General features: G+C 37.6%; 1 protein-coding gene across 10 annotated transcripts in view; it reads left to right on the top strand.

Annotated features, from left to right (window-relative positions):
• Window positions 1–23,654, top strand: part of BTRC (beta-transducin repeat containing E3 ubiquitin protein ligase) — a 124,818-nt gene that overhangs the window by 4,491 nt on the left and 96,673 nt on the right. For 5 of the 10 annotated variants that reach the window (XM_052798401.1, XM_052798399.1, XM_052798400.1 and 2 more), the window contains exon 2: window positions 12,359–12,427. The exons of the other annotated variants lie outside the window; for them this stretch is intronic. In XM_052798401.1, the coding sequence (XP_052654361.1) occupies window positions 12,359–12,427 (69 nt within the window). The remainder of the gene's footprint in view (window positions 1–12,358; window positions 12,428–23,654) is intronic. 10 annotated transcript variants of the gene reach the window in all.

Genomic DNA, 23,654 nt, shown 5'->3' with positions numbered 1-23,654 from the left:
AGTTTCACAGGAGAGCCAAAACCTTTTGGTTGTCTTTTAAGATGCATCTGTGGTGTGGTTTTTTTTTTTTGTGGGGGTGTTGTTTTTTTTTTTAAATGAGAGAAAACCCTGAAATTCCTTAATTTTTATATTCTCGTGTTTGTAGGAGCTTCCACATAACTGGCAGGTTATATAGTAAGGAATAGTCGTGTAATTGGAGGCTGAAGGGTAATACACTTGGAATCTTTTTTTTTTTTCCTTCTCTCTCTTTGTGTGTGTGTGTGTATATAAATATATGGAACAGATGGACAAAGGCTTATACTTTAAAAGAGGTTCTGTTTGCACTGAACCTGTGTGATTTATGGTGTCAGTAGGACTGGGATTTTTAAGACCTATGACTTGTTAGCTATTGTTTTAAAACTCGGCTTTGATAACCTTAAAGTCTTCCTAATAACGTATTTGTGTCGTGGTCATTGTGGCAGAGAATCCTGGGTATCCAAAGCAAGGGTGGCATGAAAGCAATGAAAATTATTTTGTAGAACAGCTGGGATAGCAGAGAGTTGCCTCCTAAATGCAGGGTTGCAAATCCTGCTTTAATGTTAAACATATACTTAGTATTTTTTTCCAATAGAACTGAAATAACATCCTCTTAGTTTGAGGATTTGTTGGGACTAGTATATTGGAAAGAAAATGTTGATTTCTTTTCTTCTACCCCAAACTTTGTGCCGTAGATGTTTCTGCACTTGGTGCAGGCCTTGGGTACTTCAGTAACTTCACCCTTGCTTCTCTGGTAATGTTTCATTTCAGCCACTTTGCTCCATTAAATGCATGCAATTAGAAAAGCAAATGGCAAATTTGCTATCGCATCACTGAAGTATTTAGTTTCATAGACTTAAAAAGCAGAATTTGTTGCACCATGCTTTCCGCACTGTAATATATACTATAAACATCAGAGAGAATAGGCTGACCTTAATATTTGCCTCCCAGACTAAATCGCCGCCTTGCAGCAGTTATTTCCCACTGAATAAAAAGTTTAATTTCACGCCCTGATTAGTGCTAGTATGTGCAGGTGGATATTTATTTTATGCAGCTAAACTAATCTGCCTTGGCAAATTATTTGCCAGTCAGCAGAGCTATAATTCCTCATGAGTATTTGGTACTAAATTATCATTCTCATTAGTAAGATAAAGCAGACTGTTCTAACCACAAAGTTTGGTTAGGCAAAGGGTTTCCTAAATAATCCTTGGAAGATACAAGACATGTGCAGTGGCCTCAACATTCTCAATATTCTGTAGTGGTTTGTGATATGGAAAGGGGTAATGAAGATTTCAGAGGAAGAAAATAAAATTATTCTGTAGCTGTGTATTATCTCTAGAGGTAAGGTAGGAATGTACAGTGCTCAGAGATCGCCTCTTTAAGAGGTGCCTAATGAAGAAAAAATGAAATGGTGATCTTTGGAGTATTTCCAGTGGCCAACCAAGCTGTGCTCTCTGGGCTATAAATGAGATGAAAATAGAAACTTATTGTTTTCTTGTTTATTTTCAGTGTTAGCAGCTACTGAGGTAGCGGAAAGAATGACTTGAGACTGGAAGTTAAATGGCAGAGGAAACTTCATGGTCTGGCCTCATTTAAATTTACTTCATGCTCTAAAAACATTTAAAGTGGGGGTCAGAAAGTATTTCCTGATGTATGAATGTTGACTGGATATGCTTTTCAAGTGAATGTGTTCATCCACTGTTTTGTTTTCCTTGGATTTTACTGTCCTGGTAGTTTGTTTGCATCATAAAACTTGTTAATGAAAAGTACTTATTTTCTATTACAAGGAGAGTAATTTATACCTGGAAATTATGAATTTTCATTAAAAATTGAGTGAAGGGATCCCACTGACTTTTTTAATCTGTATAGATAGATGCATTTCTTGTCATATTCATTTTTTTAGTGATTGCTTCAACAGTATTTAGGGTATAAATGATGAGATCGCATCTAAGACCAGCAAAACCACCAAGCCAAGCAACTTGATTTTGTTGTATAAAAATTATCATGTTAAATTCAACAATGCAGAAGGAATAAGCTGTTTTCTTACTTCCTTGTCTGGTTACATTGTGTCATCTCTAACCTCCATGTGTGCTGGTGAGATTTGTGTACTATTTAACCATTCTCAGTGGCAAACTTAACTAGTATTTCTAATACTCCATGTTTTTTTTTAGTCTTCCTCATTTCCTCCTTCCTACAGTTCAGGAGGTGCTCAACAAGGTGTGTTATTTATGTATTTTAAGTGATTTTGCACAGAACGACTGAATACAGTGTGTGTTTAGCTGTGGAAACTGAAAATGAGTTGTTGCATAGCAGAGTCCAGTGGCTGCAGCTAAATAGTAAGTGCTCAAAATACAATTAATAAGCAATCAAACATGAAGCTGTTTTCTTGACAGAATGCTGATTAGTGCTGAGGAAAACTTCCTGATCCCACAGAAACTGTTGAAAATAAACATCCTGGGAGTTGCGTTAAATATGTCCTGCTTATTAAACAACAATGCTTTTTAATGTCTCTTTACCCCTGCTTTGCAGAAAGAGAAAGCTAAAGCTCAGAAATTTGCCTGGGGTCATGGACTGGAGGAATTTGTGTAGGGTCATATGGTACACTGATAATAGAAGACAGAATAAAAAGAAACCAGTTCTTCTGATAGCTAGCCTTGTGCTTCTGACCATGTTTTGGTTAATTTTACAATTGGCTAGCCACCTGTTAAGATAACACATTTTATCATTAAACAAAATTAATTTTAAAAATGGCTTGAAACTGTCTGATTTTAATGGGATCTGAATATTCTTAGTTTTAATCTGCCTCATGAGGCTTGTCTTTCTTCTGGGAAGTACATTGTTACATCATTAAAATATCATCCCCTACTGAGAGAGAAATCGGTCCCATTCACTAAATGGCAATGCTGAAACAATGACAAGTATTTCTAAAAACTGCATTAAAATTCATTTTTTCTCTTTCATCTGCAAGTTCATGGTTCCATTAACCAATGGGTGCTCAGCCTGCTTGCAGCTGTGTGTGCACAGCCAAATTTTAGCTGTGATGGCAGAAGGTTTGAGAAGTGGCAATGAAGGCTTTCAGTTTTAAATTATTTCACTTTTCCACAGTGATTTTGCATGGAAATAAATGATTGATCATAATTTTGCACTCTGTAGCTGCTTCTAGTCCTTCTCTGTACTAAGAATTGAGAAACATCCAATTTAATTTTCCCTCCCCCCACTGCTGAAAAAGGGTCTGTGCATTCATCTTGATGAGAGCAGCAGGAAGGAGAGAATGAGGAAGAATGGGAAAGCTCAGCAAGGGGTCTTCCCAGTCTTCTTGAGGAAAGGACAGAAGTGTTCACAGTCTATGAGCAGGAGCCATGCAACCTCTTGGCAGAAGCCACTGGACTAACCAGTTTGGACCAGCAGAAGCAAAGAGCCTTAGTGCTGGTTTAATTTCCTTCATCTAATGGTAAGAATTGAAAAGTTGCAGGGACATACTATGAAGGAATGAAAAAAGTTCTTAAGTGCAGTTGTACATTAGCAGAACAGTAATAAGTGTACTTCTAACTGTAGTCTAGATGGCCCATCTTCTTCAGAAGCACATGAAGCAAAACAGATCCGAAGAAGATTGTAGAAAGGGAGTTACCAGCTAGTGCAGAACTCTGGTGTGGTTTTTCCATCAGCTGGCTTTGTGCCTACAGGTGGATTCTCTCTGTTTGTGTGTAGGAGTCCTCTCTCTTCATGTTTCCAGCTAAGGACATAGTTATTCTTACAGATAATGAGGGGGATGGATCAAATAATGAGTAGAAAGGTGATGGCTGTCTTTACTTGGATACAAAGCAGGGCTAGACCATATTCTGACTAAAAAAGAAAATCTTAACATTTCCAGGCTTGCCCATATAGCAACCAAAACAGTCTGTAGTTGTTTCAGAGAAAATGGTCTAGGATGACAGTCCGTCGTACAATATAGTCACTCTCCCTCTCTACATACATAATTTGTAATTTATTGTGAGAGCGATGCAGGATGGAGCAGTGTTTATGTGGGAGTTGCTTTTAGTTTGTGGATAGTTGGCCTTGAATTCTGTCTCTTAGGAGGATGTTGGTGATTCTCCAGGGGGGTTGTTCACTGGGTCTGCTCAATGCCCTTCCTTCTTATATGCCAAAACTCTCAACGGGATTGAGAAATGCAACCAGCTATCATTCATCTCCTGCAAATTAGAACAATGAGAAGTGGGTGTAGTCTCAAGAAATGATGGATTGATCTTGTTTTAGAAGATGGGTCCTGGAAGCATCTCAACAGTTTTCTGAAGAAACTATATTTCTTCAAATATGACAGAACGTGTTTTCTGTTGCTAGTAGGTTCGAAGGAACAACAATCTACGTTTCCTGTTCATTTTTTTTTTGTAACTTTTTCCTTTTTTTTCTTTTGACTGGGATGACTCCAGTGGAGTGTGTCACTCTTGTACTTTGTCACAGCTGTTGTTTATAGGCAAGCATAAATGTCCTGAAAGTTTTTTACTGACAAGAAGATATTCCTATATATCCGTATCTCGCTGACCTTAAAATAAGACTTTATGCAGAGGCAAAACAGTACAGAGCCCATCAGTGAGAGGAAACATCTTTGCATGGGATTGGAACAAGTCTTATGGAGCATGGATTCAAGTCCAATGTTGTTGGCAGGCAGTGTACTCTCTAGTCCCTTTTGCAAGCTACTCAAAGCAGTTCTTAAATGAGTGCAATTTTCTTTGCTATGCCATTGTAGAGCAATTCCAAATTTGACTACTTTGAAAGCTAGAATCCTCGTCCTTATTTTCCATCTTAACTTCATTCATAGCTAATTCATTCTCATTTGTTCTTATGCCAGTGTTGTCCTTGAGCTTAAACAGCTCTTCTTGCTCCCTGTGTTCATCTGCATATATTTGTGGAGAGCAATCGTATTCTCCTCTGAGCTGGATCTGGTCAGGCTAAATCAGCATTTTTTTTTTTCTTTTTCTTTCCATCATAAGATGTTTCCTATAACTCTTGAACATCTTAGCAGACCTTTTTAAACAGCTGCAGAATTTGATTAGTCTCCCTGGAATATGAGTGACCAGAGCTATAGAGAGTATTCCAGGAAAAGTTTTATTGGTTCCTTGTACAAAAGCAGTAATCCTAATTTCTCTTTTCTGGCAATTTTTCACTTTATACAATATCTTATAGTAGTATTTGCCATCTTCATGGCTGCATCTTATTGGCGAACCATCATTATCTAATGAGTAACATATCCCAGGGCCTCTTCCCCTCTTCTCATTTACTGAGTTCCTAGTTTATAATAGAAATAATGTTACTTTTTAATTTATGTACATCTTGTGTGTTGCTTCTGTTACCCAGATCTTCAAGATGCTGTGTGCTATGTATTTATGATGTCTCTTAATTTTGTCTTCAGCCAATTTCATTAGCACATTGGTAATTCTTGGGTTTTTTAGCCATTAGTGAGAATATTTTAACATTAATTTCAAGATTAATAATAGATTTCAGTAAGGATCAATCTCTGTACAGCTTGATGGTTCATTTTTCAAAATAACCTGTGATCCTCTACCCTTTTTAGTTTCTTATCCTCCTTACAACTCTGGTATTAATCCTAATCCTCTCCATTTTAACTAGTAACTTGCTACATGTCATCTATCAAATGCTTAACTACTTCTAATTTGTCTGGACTTTAGTGATCTTCTTAAAGGAGAAGATTGGGTTAGTCTAGCACTAATTCTAATTTGTTCTAAATTGGGAGTAGATTTACTTATGCCTTCCATGGTGACTGCTTCATTTTGGCAATAGTTATCAGTACTCAGTCTCAGTAGATTTCCATTCTTGGGAGACAGGACATACTGTTCGTCTGTGTTTTGGTTTTTTTTTTTTTTTTTTTGCTTTTTAAGGGTTGGCCAGTCATTTCTGCAACATTTTAGACTCATTCTGGTTAATCTTCTTACAGATACTTGTTCTGCATGGGGATGCTAACAGAGGCAGCCCATTAGGTATCGTCAGCTGCTTCTGTTGCTGCCGCTTCATTCTTGCATCATAGTCCTCCAGGACAGCAGGCTTTTTTGGTACTTCTTGTTTTAAGGATGAGTTTCCTCTAGTTAAGCCAAGCAAAGGAGCATTTACATCTTGTGCCAGTCTCAAGGAGTTGAGACCTGTCATAGAGCTGAACTCAGTACAGGGCATTTAGATCAGGAAAGGAAGTCTTGGGGCAATTAGTTATGGATTCTGGGTTACTTATGATGCTTGAGCAGGTCCCACATTGTAATTGTAGCACAGTGCTTTGTGAGGGAAATGAATTGGGATAGAATGGCCATTCCTGCAAAAAGGAAGGGTTTTTTTTGTTTCTTTATTGAACAGGAAAATGTTTGGCTTGAGTGCTGGAGTCTGCTCAGAAGACAAGAGCTCACTAGCTAAGCAGGAGATGTGGTTGAGTGCTGGAGTCTGCTCTTGAAAGCATTTCCATTTGTTTAGGAAAAAAACCCTAGTATTCCTCTTACAAATTTTTTTGCTTAATGTGTGAACTGCAGATTTCCTTTCAGGATAGTTGGCACAGACCTGTAACCCATCTCATCTGCATGCTTTTTTGTCTGCTACCTGAAATTCAGCAGGAGATCAGGAAGGTGAAAGTTAGCACTGTAGGTTCTCTTGCTGATTATGGAGATTGTAGTTTTCCAGACTTCTTAATTTTAGTTTCCTTGGCTGTAATTTTTTCTCAGGTATGGAATTTTTTTATTCCAGATTCTCTGAATCTCAGTGAAAAATTAGAATCTGGGTGAGCTTTCTGACTTTTCTATGGACTTACAAAAAAGAGAAAAGATACTTAAAAGGCATCAGCTTCATTTTATTGATCTCTAGACAAGCTTCCAGCTTCTGTTTTATACATAATGCTTGCACCGTGAATGCCACTGTTCTTGTTGGATACTTACCTGGCACAAGTTCAGACAGTAGCATGAGAAATATAGCTTCTCTTTTCTTCACCACAGATCTTGCAGTCTTGAAGGAGGCTGAATATAGGACTTGAATTTCAGACTTAAAATGTCAAGTGGTTGTGAAATCAAGCATGTTTTTACTTATGGGCACGAAGAGGATCTCTTTACACTGCTATAGTAAGCATGTTTGCAGAGCTTGCTGTTACTTTTTGGACAAAGATTAATGGAGTGCTGTTACAGATCTCCGTTTGGTTTTGAATACTGTAGCTTAGTATTCTTCTGAGCCCTTAAGAAGGTGCCCAGGTGTTTCATGTTACAAAAGTAGTTTTCCTGGTAGCTGCTGCTCTTGCAGGTTATAACAACTTGTGTCTTTTTATCTGTCAATGAATATAAATAGGCATTCTCCAGTGGGAGCTGGTTTTGAGCAGATCTCAGTCAACATACTCCAAAGAGATTCACTAAAGAACTAGAGTAGCCATGTTCACCATGTGCGGTGAATTCATTAAGTTTGCAGGCAGTCAGAGCCTACCGTTAGAGTGCTGTGTCCTTCTGAAGGAGTTTGTATCAAACTGTGAGATGTGACAGTCAACCGACTCAGTGTTTGTTTGTTCCTTCTACAAAGTCTCACAAAGGGCATGCTTAAATATTACCAGCTTACGGTTTTAGAATCAGAGAGCTCGTGGTTTTCTCTCCTAATAGTAATGAAAGATTTTGAAATCCTGTCTTTGGTTTTCTTCAGTTAGAGTCCATAGATGTAACTGTGCCTTATTTTGAGTCCTGCTTTGGGCAGTGGAATAAGGTATCTGTTTGGGCCATGAAGTTGTATATTCTGTAGTAGGAATTCAATTTATTGCTGTAATGCATACAAACTCATTAACAAGTTCTAGGCCACAGGGGATATTTTCCTTTGCTGTGGAAGTAATCTCAAATGGACAATCTTCAGTGCAACTGGCCATGCCCTCCCATGTCAGTGACTGACAGATCTAATTCTGCCTTTGTAGCCAAGAGCCTGTTAGTTAATGGAGTCGTGAATATTGTTACTCAGAGGCAACCGTCAGAGTATTAAAATGCATTATTCCTGTTCTTCACTTGATATTTATCAAACAAGGTGTTATATTTAATGAATGAAATGTTACCGTCAAATAAATACTGTGTGTAGATCATAACTTAAAAGGAATGAAAATCTAAGTAGCTTCACTATTGCTTTGCATTGACAGAGAGAGATGGGTTTAGCTTGCCTGTTTAAATCGTATGTGATGGAAACCCAGAGTGAATGCCCTCTCTGAGGGAAAAGGAAGCATTATGGGTTATATGATCAGATTCATAAGATCCTTAGTACATATATATTTCATACAGGTCTCAGTTCCCCCCCCCCCCCATTTCTTCTTACATTGAAGAAGATGAAATGGAGAAGCAGCAGTACTGCCTTGCAAGTACCATAGTAGGTTTCCTTTTATAATTATCATTCTTGACATATTTATCCTTTCTTATGGAAGTGAAGATGCAGATATTTAAGAACCCTTCTTGCACAAAAAAGCCCAATTTCCGCTCAGTACTTAATTAGCACTTGTTTATGACACGGCATCTGATTTGATTTTCAAAACAAATTGCACAGTAAAGAGGCTGATATTTAAACTGTATAGTAACCACAGCTCCAGCTGTGACTCAAATATTGTAAGCCTTCAGGGGTTGTGTTTAGGCTTAGAAAATAGGAACTCAGGCCTGTAATTAAATGTCCTCTGAAATCAGCCTTTGTAGGGAAGGGAAGAGGGTACCACTGAATTTTAAATTACTGACTTGTTCTCAGAAATCATTCTGTTGTTCTGGGCCGTGCTAGGGACTGCAGAAATCAAATGGATTAAAAATGGAAGAGTGGATTACTAAAGAAAAAAAGTCAGGAGTTGCAGAAAAAAAAGATGAGCAAAGTAAGCTATTCTGGCTCACGGGCTTATAGACAATTTGAATATATATAATAATTTTAATATATGGGTAATATATATATGACAAGTTCTATGGCCACCAAAAAGACTAAAGAGAAAGTAGGCATTTCATATAGAGCAAAATTGCATTTCAGAACTATGAATAAGTTGCTGATGGTTGTGGAATAAGCCGTCTGTGGTGATGGAAGGCTCATTTTTAAAGCAAGTCCTCAATAAACATGAATGTCTTGGAAAAGGAAGTAGACAGTCTTATATTACAAATTAGTCACCTAGATAAAAGCATGAAATATTCACAAAATAGCATGATAGAAATTAGCAGTTAGAGTGCTTTCAGAGTTACTTTTTGAGGAAAGCAAACACTGTTGTGACTTTTGAAAAAGACAGGAAAATCACCCTAGCAGCCTGACTTCTAGTCATGGAAAATGCTGGAGCAGATGCTGAGAGAAAATACTATGCTTATCAATGATATTGAACCATGAGCATAAATGGTGTGTACTCATGAAAATATGAAAATGAGTAGATCTTGCTGGGCAATTAATTGCATTGCTGATAGAATTGCCTTGAATGGATCATAATCATGGAAGATTTTAGTGTTGATTGATAAAATAGTACAGCTTTCAAACAAGGCGGTTGTCTGTGTCCCACATCTTTTAAAGGCTGGGGGAAGAGGGGCGATTTTATTTTATATTTTAAATTGTCAAGCATATATGGGTTCCTCTTCTATCATTTTGTAATTGTCTGCTGTCATTCGGGTACTGAAATTTAGAACATTTTAACCAGATGTACTTATTTAATTGCCTGTTTATGCTGAAGAATGCATTCCTAGGGGTCATTCACAATGTGCCTAGGAGAACTACAGAAGTTCAGAATTTAGGAGATTGGTTGTAAAAGTTTAGCCAATGGTGAATCTATGAGATTTTAATTAAATAACGCTTTTCTATCAGTGCTTGTGTTTGATGTGAATGGGGGCTCACTTGTGCAAATATCCCACTTTAATGGCATAAGCAGCAGTATGTGGGTAGTGACATACTTCATACTGGTAAAATTTGCTTCCCTTCTATATAGTTTATTTTCTTCTTAGATGAGGGTAGGTTTATTAAATGTAGAGGAGACATAACTCACTGAGAGGATTTTGCAAATATGGTGTTGAGGGGCGAGTGATGGGTCTTAAGTTTCTTCTATTTGTATATTTAACCTCTCAGCATTGAAAAATAAACTGAGTTTACAGTAGCTGCTAATCTGTTGAAAGTCCTGATTACTTTTATTGCTAATACTCAAGTAACTTTATGTTCAGGTCACAAAGAACTTGTGTTGGTAAGAATTGTCTACATAGAAATACAGTGTTGTCTTTGATATTGGAGACACTCCTGCATAAGAGTAATCCTGTTGATTCCAATAGATCTGTTAATACACTTACATGTTTGCAGGACCAGGGTCTTCAAATTAAATGGTTTAAGTCACTGTCTTAAATCAATTACTCAAACTACTCTGGACCGATGGGCTTTACAAATGTTAAGCAGCCTGCAGGTCCTAAGAGAAAAGCTTGACTGTTATCCTTTAATTTGTAGGTTAGGTGACAGAAGCAGAAAGAAATGAAGTCATTTTTCACAATTTGTTGTGTGAACCTGGGAAGATCCGAGACTGGTATTCAGGTCTCTTTACTCCTGACACTGTGATTTCAAAAGATCGTTATTTCTGCTTGTTTATGAAGGTGCTTTTTTTTTTTTTTTTGCTTGATAGGTATACTGTGCTGTGCTACTTTGAAAAAGCAATGGAAGCACTTGAAACAGAAGTAAAATGTGGGTTTCTGTAGTGTTCTTGCTAGATATGTAGCACTTTATATAGTTTCTTTCATTTTCAAAGCCCATAGAAATGTCAGCAGTTCCTCTCAGCAAACCTGTGAGGTGGGTTAAATGAGTGTTGTCCTAATTTTACAGTAGTAGAGAGACTAACCACCCATGAAGTTAGTGCTGAAGTAAGGATTAGGTCTTGGAGCATGATGCTTCTAGCTGTGTGAGAAGTCCCCTAAAACATAGTTTGTTAATGTGTTAAGCATTGCAAGTCCAAACTCAGCAGGTGAGTGCAGTAACCAGATATACTTGACTTTAATTTATCAGCGCAATGGTGGTTATTAAAATTCCTGTTTAACTGAGATTACTGACTAGGACACCAGGGCATAATCTTACTACTGCTTTGAAAGATTTAGGAGGATTTAAGTTCAAACTGGAGAGAAGCAAAAATAACTAATGTTCAAAGTATGTTGTAAAATCCTGTATGTGTACCTCTTGTTAGAGGCAAGATTTTAGTCTGTTCTACTACTTAATTTCAAATGCCAAGGCTGGACCTCTATAGCTGTGAAGCTTCGTCATTCAGTGGTGACACATTTTTCCTCTCCAACCAATTGTATTTTTTAGTGTTACGAGTACCAAGGTGGACAGTTTGTACAAACTAAATATTTTGTTGACACAAGAACAAATGGGGATAAACTCACCTTGAATAGAGTCATTCTGAAAATGAGAAAGATTTTTCTAGCCTTCCAGAATGAGTGGTAGGGACACATGTCTGCTGGTTTGGAGGGGAAGTACAGTGAATTAAGAAAGGGATTGTGAAGTAGTTTCCAGGAGTAAGAAAGATCTCTGGACTTGGTATCTGAGGATGTCCTGTCTGGTCCTGTTGCTTAGATGTGATTTTAATTTCTAAGCATCTCCTTTTTTTTGGGAGGGAGTGGGAACAGTTGTATCCACTTGATTGTGAGAATATCTTTGAACTGCAAATGAATGTCATGGCAGGCAGTGTTTCATTTTTTTGTTGCATACTTTTATTTTCTAGCTGTGAGTTATGCTATATATGTTTTGTGCTTCCAGAGCAATTGGATGTCTTGCCTTTTCCTCAATCCAATAAAGCATGAAAACAATAAATGAGGAGGAGATTATATTTGTCTATCAGTTTGAGGCATAATTTATGGCTGTGTGTGAGTATAGTTTCCTGTTACCCTGCTATTAAAGCTGCACCTCTTCAGGCATTTTCCTTAATCTTTTCATGTTGTCCAATGTGTGGTCTGACTGTGTTGAGGATGGTGACTGTAAAAACACTCCCATAGCTTGACTACTGCTGTTTTGACACCATTTAGCTTTACGTAGTGGCAAAAGCATTAATGACCATTAGTCTCTGCTACTGTACCCACCACAGAGGCTGTGCTTATCCAAGTGCATTTGTGTAGAAATTTTAAAGAAATACCTGTATATACTGAGTTGAAATGTAAAATGGTGGAAATCGTAAAAATGATGGTGGTTTTATTAGAAAAGTGTTCTTAAAGCAGCTGAGTTCTTGAGTAAACAAGAACTAATCTGGGGACTAAACCTTCATACACGGCTTAAAAAAATCTGCATTGTTTAAAGTGCTCCAGAATTTAGACTTAGGTTAGCTAGGTCCCAGTGTAAAAGGAGGTCTCTCTTTATGTCTATTCTCTCCTAGCCCCGAATACACATGCCAAAAGATGGATTCCAACTTATATCTTCTGGATACCAAGCATGGCTAAAGCAGGTTGGACTGTATTATTGTTATTCATCTCATGTGAGGGACTGTGTTGGACACCTGTGCTTGTCTCATTAGTGAAGTACATAAATGAGGGTGTAATGAAGTTACGGTGCCATGTTAGTTGATACCCCTCATAGCCATCACTGTTTTGTGTTTATGCATGCTGTGTTTGTATAACATTTTCTCACCAGTCTTATGAATGTGCACTTCCTGTAAATAAAAGTTCAAAATGCAGTCACCTGAAAGCGAAAAGGGTCAGAGTCTGAAAAGAAATCTGCAACAACAGCTTGAATTCAGAATTAAAATGGACCTTCAAACACAAAGCTGCATGGTGGTGGTGCTGGTAATAATGGGGAGGCCACTGGGTTAAAACTCAGGAGAATTGCATCTAGCGTCTAATTCAGATCTGCCTGGGTGAAGCAAGTATGGACACTTACATCACATAACAATTGTGCAGTTTGACACAATCTGACACTGTGGGGAGTCCCTACTCAGAAGTGGCCTAGTGCTATATTACTCTGGCTGTTATTAAAGGCCAGGCTTTAGATGTCTCAGCAGTCTGCCTCTAGCAATTGCTGTCAGCTTTTCACTTTTGTGAGTGAAAAATCCCCCTTCAGAAAAAATAGCTTAATTTACAAATTGCCTGTACAAATCTCTTCTTTCATGAAGATACATGTATGATGAATCCTGCGTCCTTGAGAATACGTGGCTTAAAGTTGCTGTTTTTGTAGAAAGCCAGAATGATTGTGTTGTTATGGCAACAAAAACTGGAAATATGAAAACAGCACAGATAAGCTGCATCCTGTTGTCATGGCAACTGGAGTTGTGAAATGATGAAACGTGGTGGTGAAGGGATCTATGGTACCGTGAGCCCAAAAGAAAGAGCCAAGTCACTTGAGCAGAGTGGGAGAGAATGAAAAACTACAGCAGCAAAACCCCTTAAAACACAAGAGTTTCATTGCAGGTGCTAACAGGGTGGCTTTGATTCTCTCCAGTCTTGTCTCAGTATCTTATAAGTAGTAAGTAGTAACTTGTTTGTGCAAGTTGCTTACTGCTGTCAACTAACATTGACTTCTGTGAAACTGAGAAGAGCTTGAACACCTGTAAAAAGATGGGCATTGAGTCATGTGTTATATTTGCAAGACATTTCTTTGGATGAGTGATGTGTTGCAAAGGTGAAGCGTGCTTTGGAGCTTCTCTCCCAGAGACCATTTTTCTCCCTCGCCAGGTCCACACTAGTGAAGGTCAGTTGGGACATTGAAGCTGATGTTTTCTTGATTTAAACTTTGCTGAGCTGGAGGCAAGGTGTCTCAGAGGAATCTCAACTCTGCAATTATTGTCTCACAGTGCTCAAGTTTGTTGACCTATGGGGCATGGCATCCATTTCTGTTTCTTACATGGTAGTTTGGGAGAACAATAGGAAGAGGATTGTGTGGCTGTTCTGTTTTTCTTTTACTTCTGAGGCAAACAGACCTGCATCTGTTATTGCTATGTTATATTGCCAATGCTCTCATGCAGGTGGGGTATATTCTTTTTTGACTCTGAAAAGTACTGAGGGGGAAAAAACCCAAAATGCTCAGTTAGTAAATTTTCCAAGGAGACTTTCACATTAGGCAACCTCAAATAATATAAGAACTTAGACTTTTTAAAAAATATTTTTCCAAGTGGCTACTTTCCTTTTGAGTTTTAGTTTACTGTTACTGATTCTAAAGTCTTTATCTTCTTATTCTTCCTTGATCCAAGGAAAAGTTATAAACCTGAGCTTGTGTCATTAGCAGATGCTGTCATGGAAATAGCTTTGCTATTCCAGTTTCAGTGCTGTGATTTCACCACAGGAAGTATATGGGTAAGAGAGTTGATACAAAGGGTGGAAACTTTTGATCAAAAGAAAGAGCTCTTGTGAGAAGCAGAGAGGTTAAATTTTTTTGAGGTGAGACTGATTTGGTGTAGGATATATACCAAAGGTCCTACCTGTAGGACTCTCTAAAACTGTATGTTGGAAAGAAAGCCACTTTTTATGTATTTCAGAGCAGTAATCTACATATGCATCCGGATGGAATGGTATCTGTGCATCACATTTGTTCTCCTGGTATCTGTTTTTTTAACAGGATCCTAATGTAATGATTTTATTTATTTTTTTTTTTTCCCCTCAGCATAGCTAAGTATTGATCTGCTGCCTGGCTTATACAGAATGTGAGAAGTATCCCAGTAACACATTGTATTAATGTGGGCTAAAAGCAGGTTATATTACAGATGAGGTGGAGGAAGATGGAGTTCTGCAAGACTGGACACAAACTGTAAATATCCATAAAACTGACAATTTTATCTAAAAACAGTGCTGGCTGGATTTGCATATTTCCAGGCTACTTAAACTGGAGATAATAGTTGAACACTACCTGAGCATGGGTTGCCCACACTGATGCCATTACCCTCTGCCCTTTAATGCCAGGTTTTTGTATTTAATGTTGCTGTGCTGCAGTGGAGAGCTGTATTCTGTTCCTATGTGGGCTAGAGGAAATAAAATACCAATGGCCAGAAATACATGTTGCTTTAAGAATAGCATTTTAAGTAACCTGCAGAGCTCTCATTACTATAGCTGTTTCCTGTGAGTTTATCTTTTACAAAAAGGCAAACACCTACAGTTAATTTATTCAGCCTTGATCTTCATTTAAGCCTTTCTTTGAATGGCAGAGTTGTGCTGCTAGCAGTCTGTAACATAGCATGACCTAGATGTTGACCCTTTGAAGACAAGCTGCAATTGACTTCTGAGGGAAGGAGGGAGGGGAATGTTTGTGTATGAATATGATCAATAGACATGACATTCCAATTCCTGTATTATATTGACACCTTCTATGATATAAGCCAAACTGTGAAATTGGGCAAATTAAGCTCTTAATTAGCTGAAACACTTACAAAACATTATTTTGATTACATGAATGGGGAAGTTAAAAGTATCATTTTAGGTGTCTTGTGAAACATGGTAATTCAGAGTTAAAGCTAATCCCTCCCCTTCGCATACCATTGTGAGCAAGTATGCATCACATAGGATATGTAGTATAATGCACTCATCTGAGCCTTTCTGCCTCCCACTGTCTTTTGGAGTAGAATTTTTAGAGCCAAGTTATAAACCTGTAAATGTGTTTTATGCTGGAAATTCTTGGTGCTACCTTAACTAGATTGGTACCAGCAAAGGCCAGTATAATCAAAACAAGGCACTTCAGATATTAATGGTCTGCACTTCAGTCAAGTCAGCTGGAAAAGAGAGTGTAAAAACCAGGACTGTGGTGAAAACAGGATTCTTGCACTAGAATTGCACTTTCCTATGAGAAAAATGCAATGATTCTGGAAATATTTTGGTTTTTTAATTCTGTCATTTAGCATCTCCTTCTTAACTTCTAAAACATGTATTCTATCTTCAGTGGATCCATATACTTTTTAAAATTCAGATACTAGTTCCTTGAGTGGAAAGTAGAAAGAAGCTTTCTTTCTGCAGTTCATTATTAATACTTGTCACTCATATAGGACTTTGAGAATGCAAAGTGCTATGCAGACGTATCAGTTATCCTTGAAACACTTTCGTGGGGTAGATGCATAACATAATAATCCTGAGAGATTTTATGGAATTAAATAAAACTAGAGATGAGGGAAAATCTAATGAAACCTCCATTTTGTCTTTCCACCAATGTAGGTTTGTTCTCTGCAGTTTGTGTGATGGAGATCCAGACCGAGGTTGTAGAAGTGTCCCAAGCTGAAGAGGTTTCAAGCCATTTCTTAGAGTAGGGTTGTGTGGTTTTTTAAAGCCTCATAGTTGTTCAGGTTGAGTGATGGTTAGGCAGTTGGTATACTGCTCTTTCTGCCTTTTATTATAAAGGTGATGATTCACCGTTCTCTGCTTGGCTCTCTGTTGTTTCAGTTTTCGGTGTTTATGTGGTAGAGCTTTGTAATTAAGGACACACTTGGTCTCTGACACCTCTCTCAGGCATGGTAGTTCTATTGTCCTTGCTGTGTGGATGTGGAACTGAGATGCTGTGTTACTCTGCCCAAATTCATGCTGAAGGCCTGTGTCAAAGAATTAGATTTTTGTCTTATGGCATAGTAAGATTTTAAATTGTTTGGAATTGCTGCAAAATCAGGATTTGGATATGATGGAGCTTAATAGCAACTATGTTTTCTTGCTTACAAAGAGTCTAGTGCTCTTGGTCTTGTAAGATCTCCATTTTAAGCCTTCAGATAGTTTCATGCTTTAGACCTTCGTGAGATTGCTTTTAGTAAGTTTGGGTAGGGCTTGCTTTTAACACCATCATTGGTGTTGCTTAAAGCAGCACACACAAGTCTCTGCATGTTATACTCCTTAAGGAAGGGTATGGCATCTGAATCTTAAAGCTCTGCAGGTGCACTGGTTTAGATATATCAGCTTCATGGATTAAAGAGCTGTAATTATGAAAACATTAGTATTGTCTAGTTCAGATATGATCTACACAAGTTCCCTCAAGAACTTGGCAATTGAGGATCTCGTACACCTTGTAGATGGGAAGCTGGCCCCTTTCTGGGGTGTGTAATTTCTGTCAATCTGGAATCCTGGAGGTGAACTCCAGTAACCACTCACTGGGGAAAACATTTCTTCACAAATATTTACCTAAAAGCTGTGATTTGATCCTCCCAGATCCCACTCAGGTAAGAAATTATTTGGATAATCTGAATATGTAAACCCTTTTCTATGTCCCTTATCTTTGATATTTAAGAGTAGTTAGTGAACTGGAATCTCTTGTAAAAAGTTACTGTAAGCGAGGGAGTTACCAGAAGATTAGAGAAGAGTTTGCGTAATATGTATGTTAAGGAAAATTTACTGAATAATTACATGAAAAGTGGGAGGCTGAAGGAAAAGGAATCACTTACAGCAGTTTGAGCTGTATGTGCACAGCAAAGCTTGCAGAATGTAGTAACCCCCTGAGCCATAGGGTGAAGGGGAAAACCGCTTCACTGAAGTCAGTGATGTGTACCGGGGTAAGAAGTCCAGTATTTCCTATGTTTGGAATCTAGGAAGAGTGTTATAATTGAACCTTGGTAGCATGTTTCAGCCTCTGATTTGTGATACCTAATTGTTTTGAAGACAGATCCTACAGTTGCCCCAGGAATATTCTCAGCTTTCCCTAAGTAAGGTATTGGGTTGCCTGATTTGGAGTTTGTGAAAATGCTTCAAGGGTCTTCAGTAAGATAGCTCAATTACTTTTCTTATACCAAAACAGGAGCACAAACCACTTTTAATCATCCCCATACATGCTTGTGGAAATGTGACCAAAATGTCTGAACGTAATAGAGGCTGAGAAATTGTGAAAAGCACTGGTTATGACAGCAGCTATGTGTTGCCCTTCACAATTCTGGTGCAATATGTGCCAACTAGAAGAGCTGACAGTTTGTGGGCTAGTTGAACCCTGGGACATCCTTCTCATGGTCACACTCTGTGAGAAGTACTGTAGTTGCCTCTTTATTTTATAAATTCATTTTCCTATCATGGAAAGATTTTCAAGAAAAACTGCCAGTGACAAAGTCAGAATTGTCTTGTTTTAAGTGCAGGAAATAGTGGTCTGGGGTGTTAGAAGGTGTAAATTTTAACTATGGGTTTGGGCCATTGTTTTTGGCTTAATTAAGATTTACAGCTTTTAACATTTTTCTTATTTTCAAATGAAAACAAGACAAAAAACTTTTGGAGAAAGTTATAAAAGTATTAATTTGCTCTGAGCCATGCTAGTCTCTTTGGTAAGTTCATAATTAGGCAGGGTTTTTTTTTTTTTAAAATGGGTATTCTTGTCTCTCAGGTATATAACTGCTCCATAACTGGTAAATCTGTATTCATATGTTAGGGTTTTTAAAGGCGTATTATTTACACAATTCACTGGAATGGCTCCTTTGAAAGCTGGGTGGCTCTCTCATGTAATTACGTATTTAGTATGCCTTGTATCCACTGTTGGGATGGGGGCGGAAGAAAAGAAAAAAACAAAGCCCCACAAAAACCTAGTAAAATAAAAAGAATATTCTCATTTCATTTTTGCAGTTTTTTTGAAGTTGTATCATATGTATCTTTCTCAGATAAGAAGCCTATATGATCAAGTGCTACCCAAGCTAAAAAATGAAATATGTATGGCAGGTTTTTTAATTGTGAAAGTACACAAGGTGCACTGGGAATTTATTTTCTTTTTTTATCCCTATATTGTATATATTTAGTCAAAGAGAACACCTCTCTGAACAGTAGAGGGAAAAATAAGAGATACTTTTTCATTTTTATGTGTGAGAGGTTGAAAGGATGAAAAGTGGACCAAAAAAAGGAACCCCAAATCACTTTTTAGCCAGAAGTAAGTTTCTGGAATTGTTATTAAGTTTAATGACCAACATTTGTAATGTAAATAGCAGCTGCCTTATCTGATAAATTTCATATAATGTATCGCATTCTGTGGTGACAGGAATAGTGCACATTGGACACAATGTGAAAGTGATGCGTGTAATATTTTTGGCCTTGTCTTAGTTAAATATGTAGCCAAAAAAAGTGTAAGAGGAACTGAGTGGGACTGAAAAGTATTAGGGTTTGTTCTCCCATTTGTTGTGTTACAATATAAAAATATTTGTGAATATTAGGAATCCTAGTAACATCTGAGCATGTGTTTGATAAAGCATCATAAAGGATCAAAATTTCAAAGGCACATTTCCTGAGAATTAGATTTTTAGAGAGCATGCAGGGAACAGTACTGCGAAAGAGACTTTCAGGGAGAATTATACTTGCCAGGCATCTCATATCTGCTTTCTAATGTGATGAAAAAAAGAGGTGGGGAAAGATCTGTCTCCTCATATCAAGCTCAGGTCTGGTGTATATAAATACTCTTCAGAGCATCCCTTATGTTCTATCTGCTCCAGTTTGGGTAGTAGAATTTCTAGCACTTCTTTTCCCCTCTTATCCTGTTTTTTATAATAGTTACAGCTTGTGTTTCTGTTTTTCTTTGTACAACCTTATCCAGTTCCCTGGCTTATGATCAGCTGGACCAACCAGAAAAAGCCTCATTTCTCTCCGTTTTTAAACTCTTCAGCTCTTGTCAGCATGTGTCATACTGTATTTATGCTCCTTAATGAAAATATTGGGTGAAGAGGATCTTAATTCCCATCTCCCAAGAGAAGTAGAAATTGTTATTGGTTTATCTTTAGAGTTCAACTGCATAAAGCACTGGACACTGTACTAGGAGGGAAATAATTCTGAACTAAGAAATGATTGAAATGGGTATGGTTAGCAGGTGAAATTAGTATTATGTACAGATGACCAAAACCCAGCCCTTGGAAGAAAATTGAGTTTCCTTTTTGCTTTTGGCACTAACTTGTTGAGATGTGCAAAAATATGTTAGGTTGCCTGTAAATCAAAGGCGTTTTAGGCACGCAGGTTATCATAAAGTTGAGTGCAGGGTTCAGACAGGGATAATAGGTTGTTACACTTTATTATGTTAAAATGCACCACAGTTAAAGACAGTCATTCTGTACTACTGTCTAATTAATTTATCTGAAGTATTTATAAAGAAGATATTCTTAAACTATTGTTTGATTATTTTTTTTGGCTCTTGTTTTACAGTGAGTTCAGTACAGTAAGTTTGTGTTTTCACGCCTGTGCACTATAGTTGTAAATTGTAGTAGTCCAAGAACTTTTGTGTTTTCCCCACATAGAGCCACTTAGTTTTACAGGACAAGGTGATGTATTTCTGACCTGTAACACAATTTACTAAAACTGTGTTAGTTACCCCTAGTATATTGTATTTGCTGAAGGACTAGAAGAGAACAAATTTGATAAAAAAACCCAAACCAAACCAAAACAAAAAACCCCAACAGTCTGAAATAGTAATGTATAATCTTGTAATGCAATAGCAAATAAAGTAAATAACCAATTTTTAGCACTGGCAAAAATGTAGCCTTTGAGTGTGTATTGAGATTTGTCTTTAGGACATCAAATAATTGGAAGAGAGGGTAGTCTATTAGAGGCAGAACATCTGATGTAGTCAAAAATGTTCTTGCAATATAGTTACAAGAGTAATTGAATAGGTTAAAATACGGCTTCCCTTACTGCCCACTCAGCTCAGCCAGTGACTGTGAATGCTTCTAGCTTATTTTAATTCAAAGTAAGGCAAGCCCATTTTAATCACCAGTGGAGCAGCTGGTACGAGCCTCTGTCAGAAGGAGGTTACAGGTCTTGTTTGAAACTGTATTCCTTGTATTTCTTTAGTGGGAAAATATATTTCAGAGTTCAGGGAATAGGACTTAAAAATCAGTTGGAAAAAGAAATTGTGTTTTTGTCAAATAATTCCCTATCTTATGCCACTCAATGTGTATTAAAGATGCTTAGCTTTTAAGCTTTCATCTCTGGGTCCAAAAGTTGTGCAGACATCCGAAGTATTAATGCAGTCGGGAGTCAGGAAGGTAGAGAGACTGCTGCATCCTGGACCAGTACTTAGCAAGCAATATCAGCATTCCCATTTGGCTGTAGTCCAAACGCTGTGCCTCTGTATCTTTGTTTTGAAGAATCAATGTAGATTGACTTAAGTTCAGGAGAGGATTTTGTCAATCAGCTTTCAAGTAGTGAACGTTGAGGCCAGTCCCTTGTTTGTGGAGCTGACAGTACAAAAGTGAGTGTTTGACACGTGGTTTGCTCAGTGGATGGGGATAGAGGCTGTTCAGATTTTTTCAGAGATCAGGCTGTAAATGAAGTTGTTCTGTTGGGTCACTCATCTGATTTACACACAAGCTGTTTCTATTGAAGCACCTGGGGCCTTTTGTTCATGCTTGTGAATAAGCCTCTTTCAGTCACCAACAGTAATTTAGCGTCTCTGCTTCCTTCAGTAGGTAAAAGGCAAGTACAGGAATGACATTTTCTCCCACACTGTGTGCAATTTCACACTTATTTTTTTAAGACAGATAACAGAACTGTTTTGGTAATATAAATTTTGTTATATACTGGAGCAGATTCAGAAGTCATCTAAGGTGTTGGTAATTTTTTACCACATACTTCCTAATTCTGGAATGATACTAAGCAGCAGGAGTGCATGGGTGAGTAGTTATATCCTCTGTAGGTACAGAGAGTTCTGCAGAATAGACCTCCAATGTTTTCCTTTGTTATCATGGCAATTTTAGAGGAAGACATTTCATTACCTTGTAGGTGCCCTGGCACAACAGCATGCCCTACCTGCAGCTTGTAGTGGCTCTGACTTGAGCCATAATCTCACATAAACTTTGAGGCAACATAAGCTTGCCTTTCTGCTGACAGGATGGTCCTCATTTTTCCTGCCTCTGTGTCTTTACATGCTTTGGTCAGTACAAATATTTAAAGTAACTTCTTTTATCTTGTCAATCAATTTTAATGGCAATCAGTTCTTTGAGCTTATTATTGCAGCACAAAAGCTTGAGCCAGCACAAGGGATGAGGAAGCTTGAGAAAAGGGAATAAATGATGAGGCAAGACTTCACTAAGTCTGTATGCAAAAAAAAAAAAAAAATTGCCCTGTATTTATTTTGTATTATGTTATGAATCCTAGGATGGGTAATGGTAAGCAGCTGATGCAGAGCAAATGCACTAGGTAATCATCATCGGAGGTACCATGTTGTAGTTAATCTTCCTTGTTACTGTGACATTCTTGGAGAGTAATAAACACCTTTGATTTAAGTAAATGCCTTATTAAATAGGTGAAACGCTTAACCATAGAAGTCCACTTCATATATATATATATATATTTTTAAGGCTGATTGTCACAACAGCTTTTAATAGCTGCAGTGATATGTATTACATTACAAAGAAAAGATTGCTGGCATTTGGAAGGTTTTTGTGTGTGGGAGTGTTTGTTTTCTGGGAGGTTAGGATGGCAGAGAAGGAAGTATGGCTCAGATTTTTGTTGCTTGTTATAATACTATGGCTGTAATTTTTTTGTCTTCAGGAGGGGCATTAGCTACAAATTCATGTGATGTGTGATACTACAAACTACTCGAGTTTCAGTGTCTTTGTAAAGTGAAGAGTTTTTTTTAAAAACAAAAATGAGGTGAGGAATTTATTTTAAGGTATCATAAACTTCTAATAAGCACATTTATATAGGTTATGTTCCCCAGCAGTCTTTTAATACTATTTCTGGAACAGCAGTGTAAATTGCAACAAAGTACAGCAAAGAATGTGGTGATAGACAGGGTTAATCTCTCTGTGGCTGTCTGCACAGTACCAGATTATGGATGTTGGTGATCACCTTTCTGTTCATTCAAGGATGGGATATGTTGCTCTTACGTACTAATTTAGTGCAAGATTGTGCAAGTTTTTCTAGCCTTCTTAAGAACAGCAAGAAATGGTGGCTCAAAAGGCAGCTGTCATTTCATACCCATTCCAGCTGCCCTTTCCACTCAGATTTCCTCCCATCCCCCCCTTTAAAAAAAAAAAAAAAAGAGGGGGGGAGGATTACAAAAAATAAGAGTATGAGGGTTTGAAATCTCTAGCATCTAACCTATCACATCCTACAGTTTTCATAGCTATCTGCCCATTTAAAATATACTTTTTTTTTCCTGCCTTGCCAGTAATTAGGCAAATGCAGTAGTGCTTATGGCATCAAAAACTCCGTGGCTGGTAAAAGCAATTGCTATCATAATGCATCCCTAAATTTAATAGTAGTGGTGTAAAATGAACAAACAGATCTCTATATTTCAGGGGGTAATGGCTTTAACTATCAAAATGGCTAGTATTTTCCTTGATGGCCGCTTTGGCTCCTTTTTTGTATTTGTGTTTGGAGGAACAGAATCAATTCATTATAATAATTGTATTTTATTTAATGAATAACAAGGCAAGCAGAAACATTAAACTCATATAAAGTGTCACCAAGTTCCTATTCACCTTGGATTGCAGGTTTTTCCTTTTATCCCCTTTACAGACAAAACCCAAACCTTTTCTTTCCCTGCCAGTATTACACTTAAAGGTGTCATTTCCTTTTCTGCTTCCCTTGCAAAATTACTTGCTTTGTGTTGTGCCTGGAGCATGGCTGTGCATGGAGAAGAGGTCTGATTAATTGGAAAGAAACTTTTTGTTACTGGAGAAACTCACACATTGGTGTAGAAAATTGACCAAAAATTTACTTTCTTGATCCATAGTGACTTTTTCTTGATATTATGACATCTGTAAAGCTTCTCTCAAGGAAAAGACTCATCAGCAGTTTGTGTTCTCTTAAAGTTATCTCAGTCTT

Source organism: Harpia harpyja, chromosome 10, assembly GCF_026419915.1.
Source record: "Harpia harpyja isolate bHarHar1 chromosome 10, bHarHar1 primary haplotype, whole genome shotgun sequence".
Classification (NCBI taxonomy): Eukaryota; Metazoa; Chordata; class Aves; order Accipitriformes; family Accipitridae; genus Harpia; species Harpia harpyja.
This window is presented reverse-complemented; position numbering and strand designations above follow the sequence as displayed.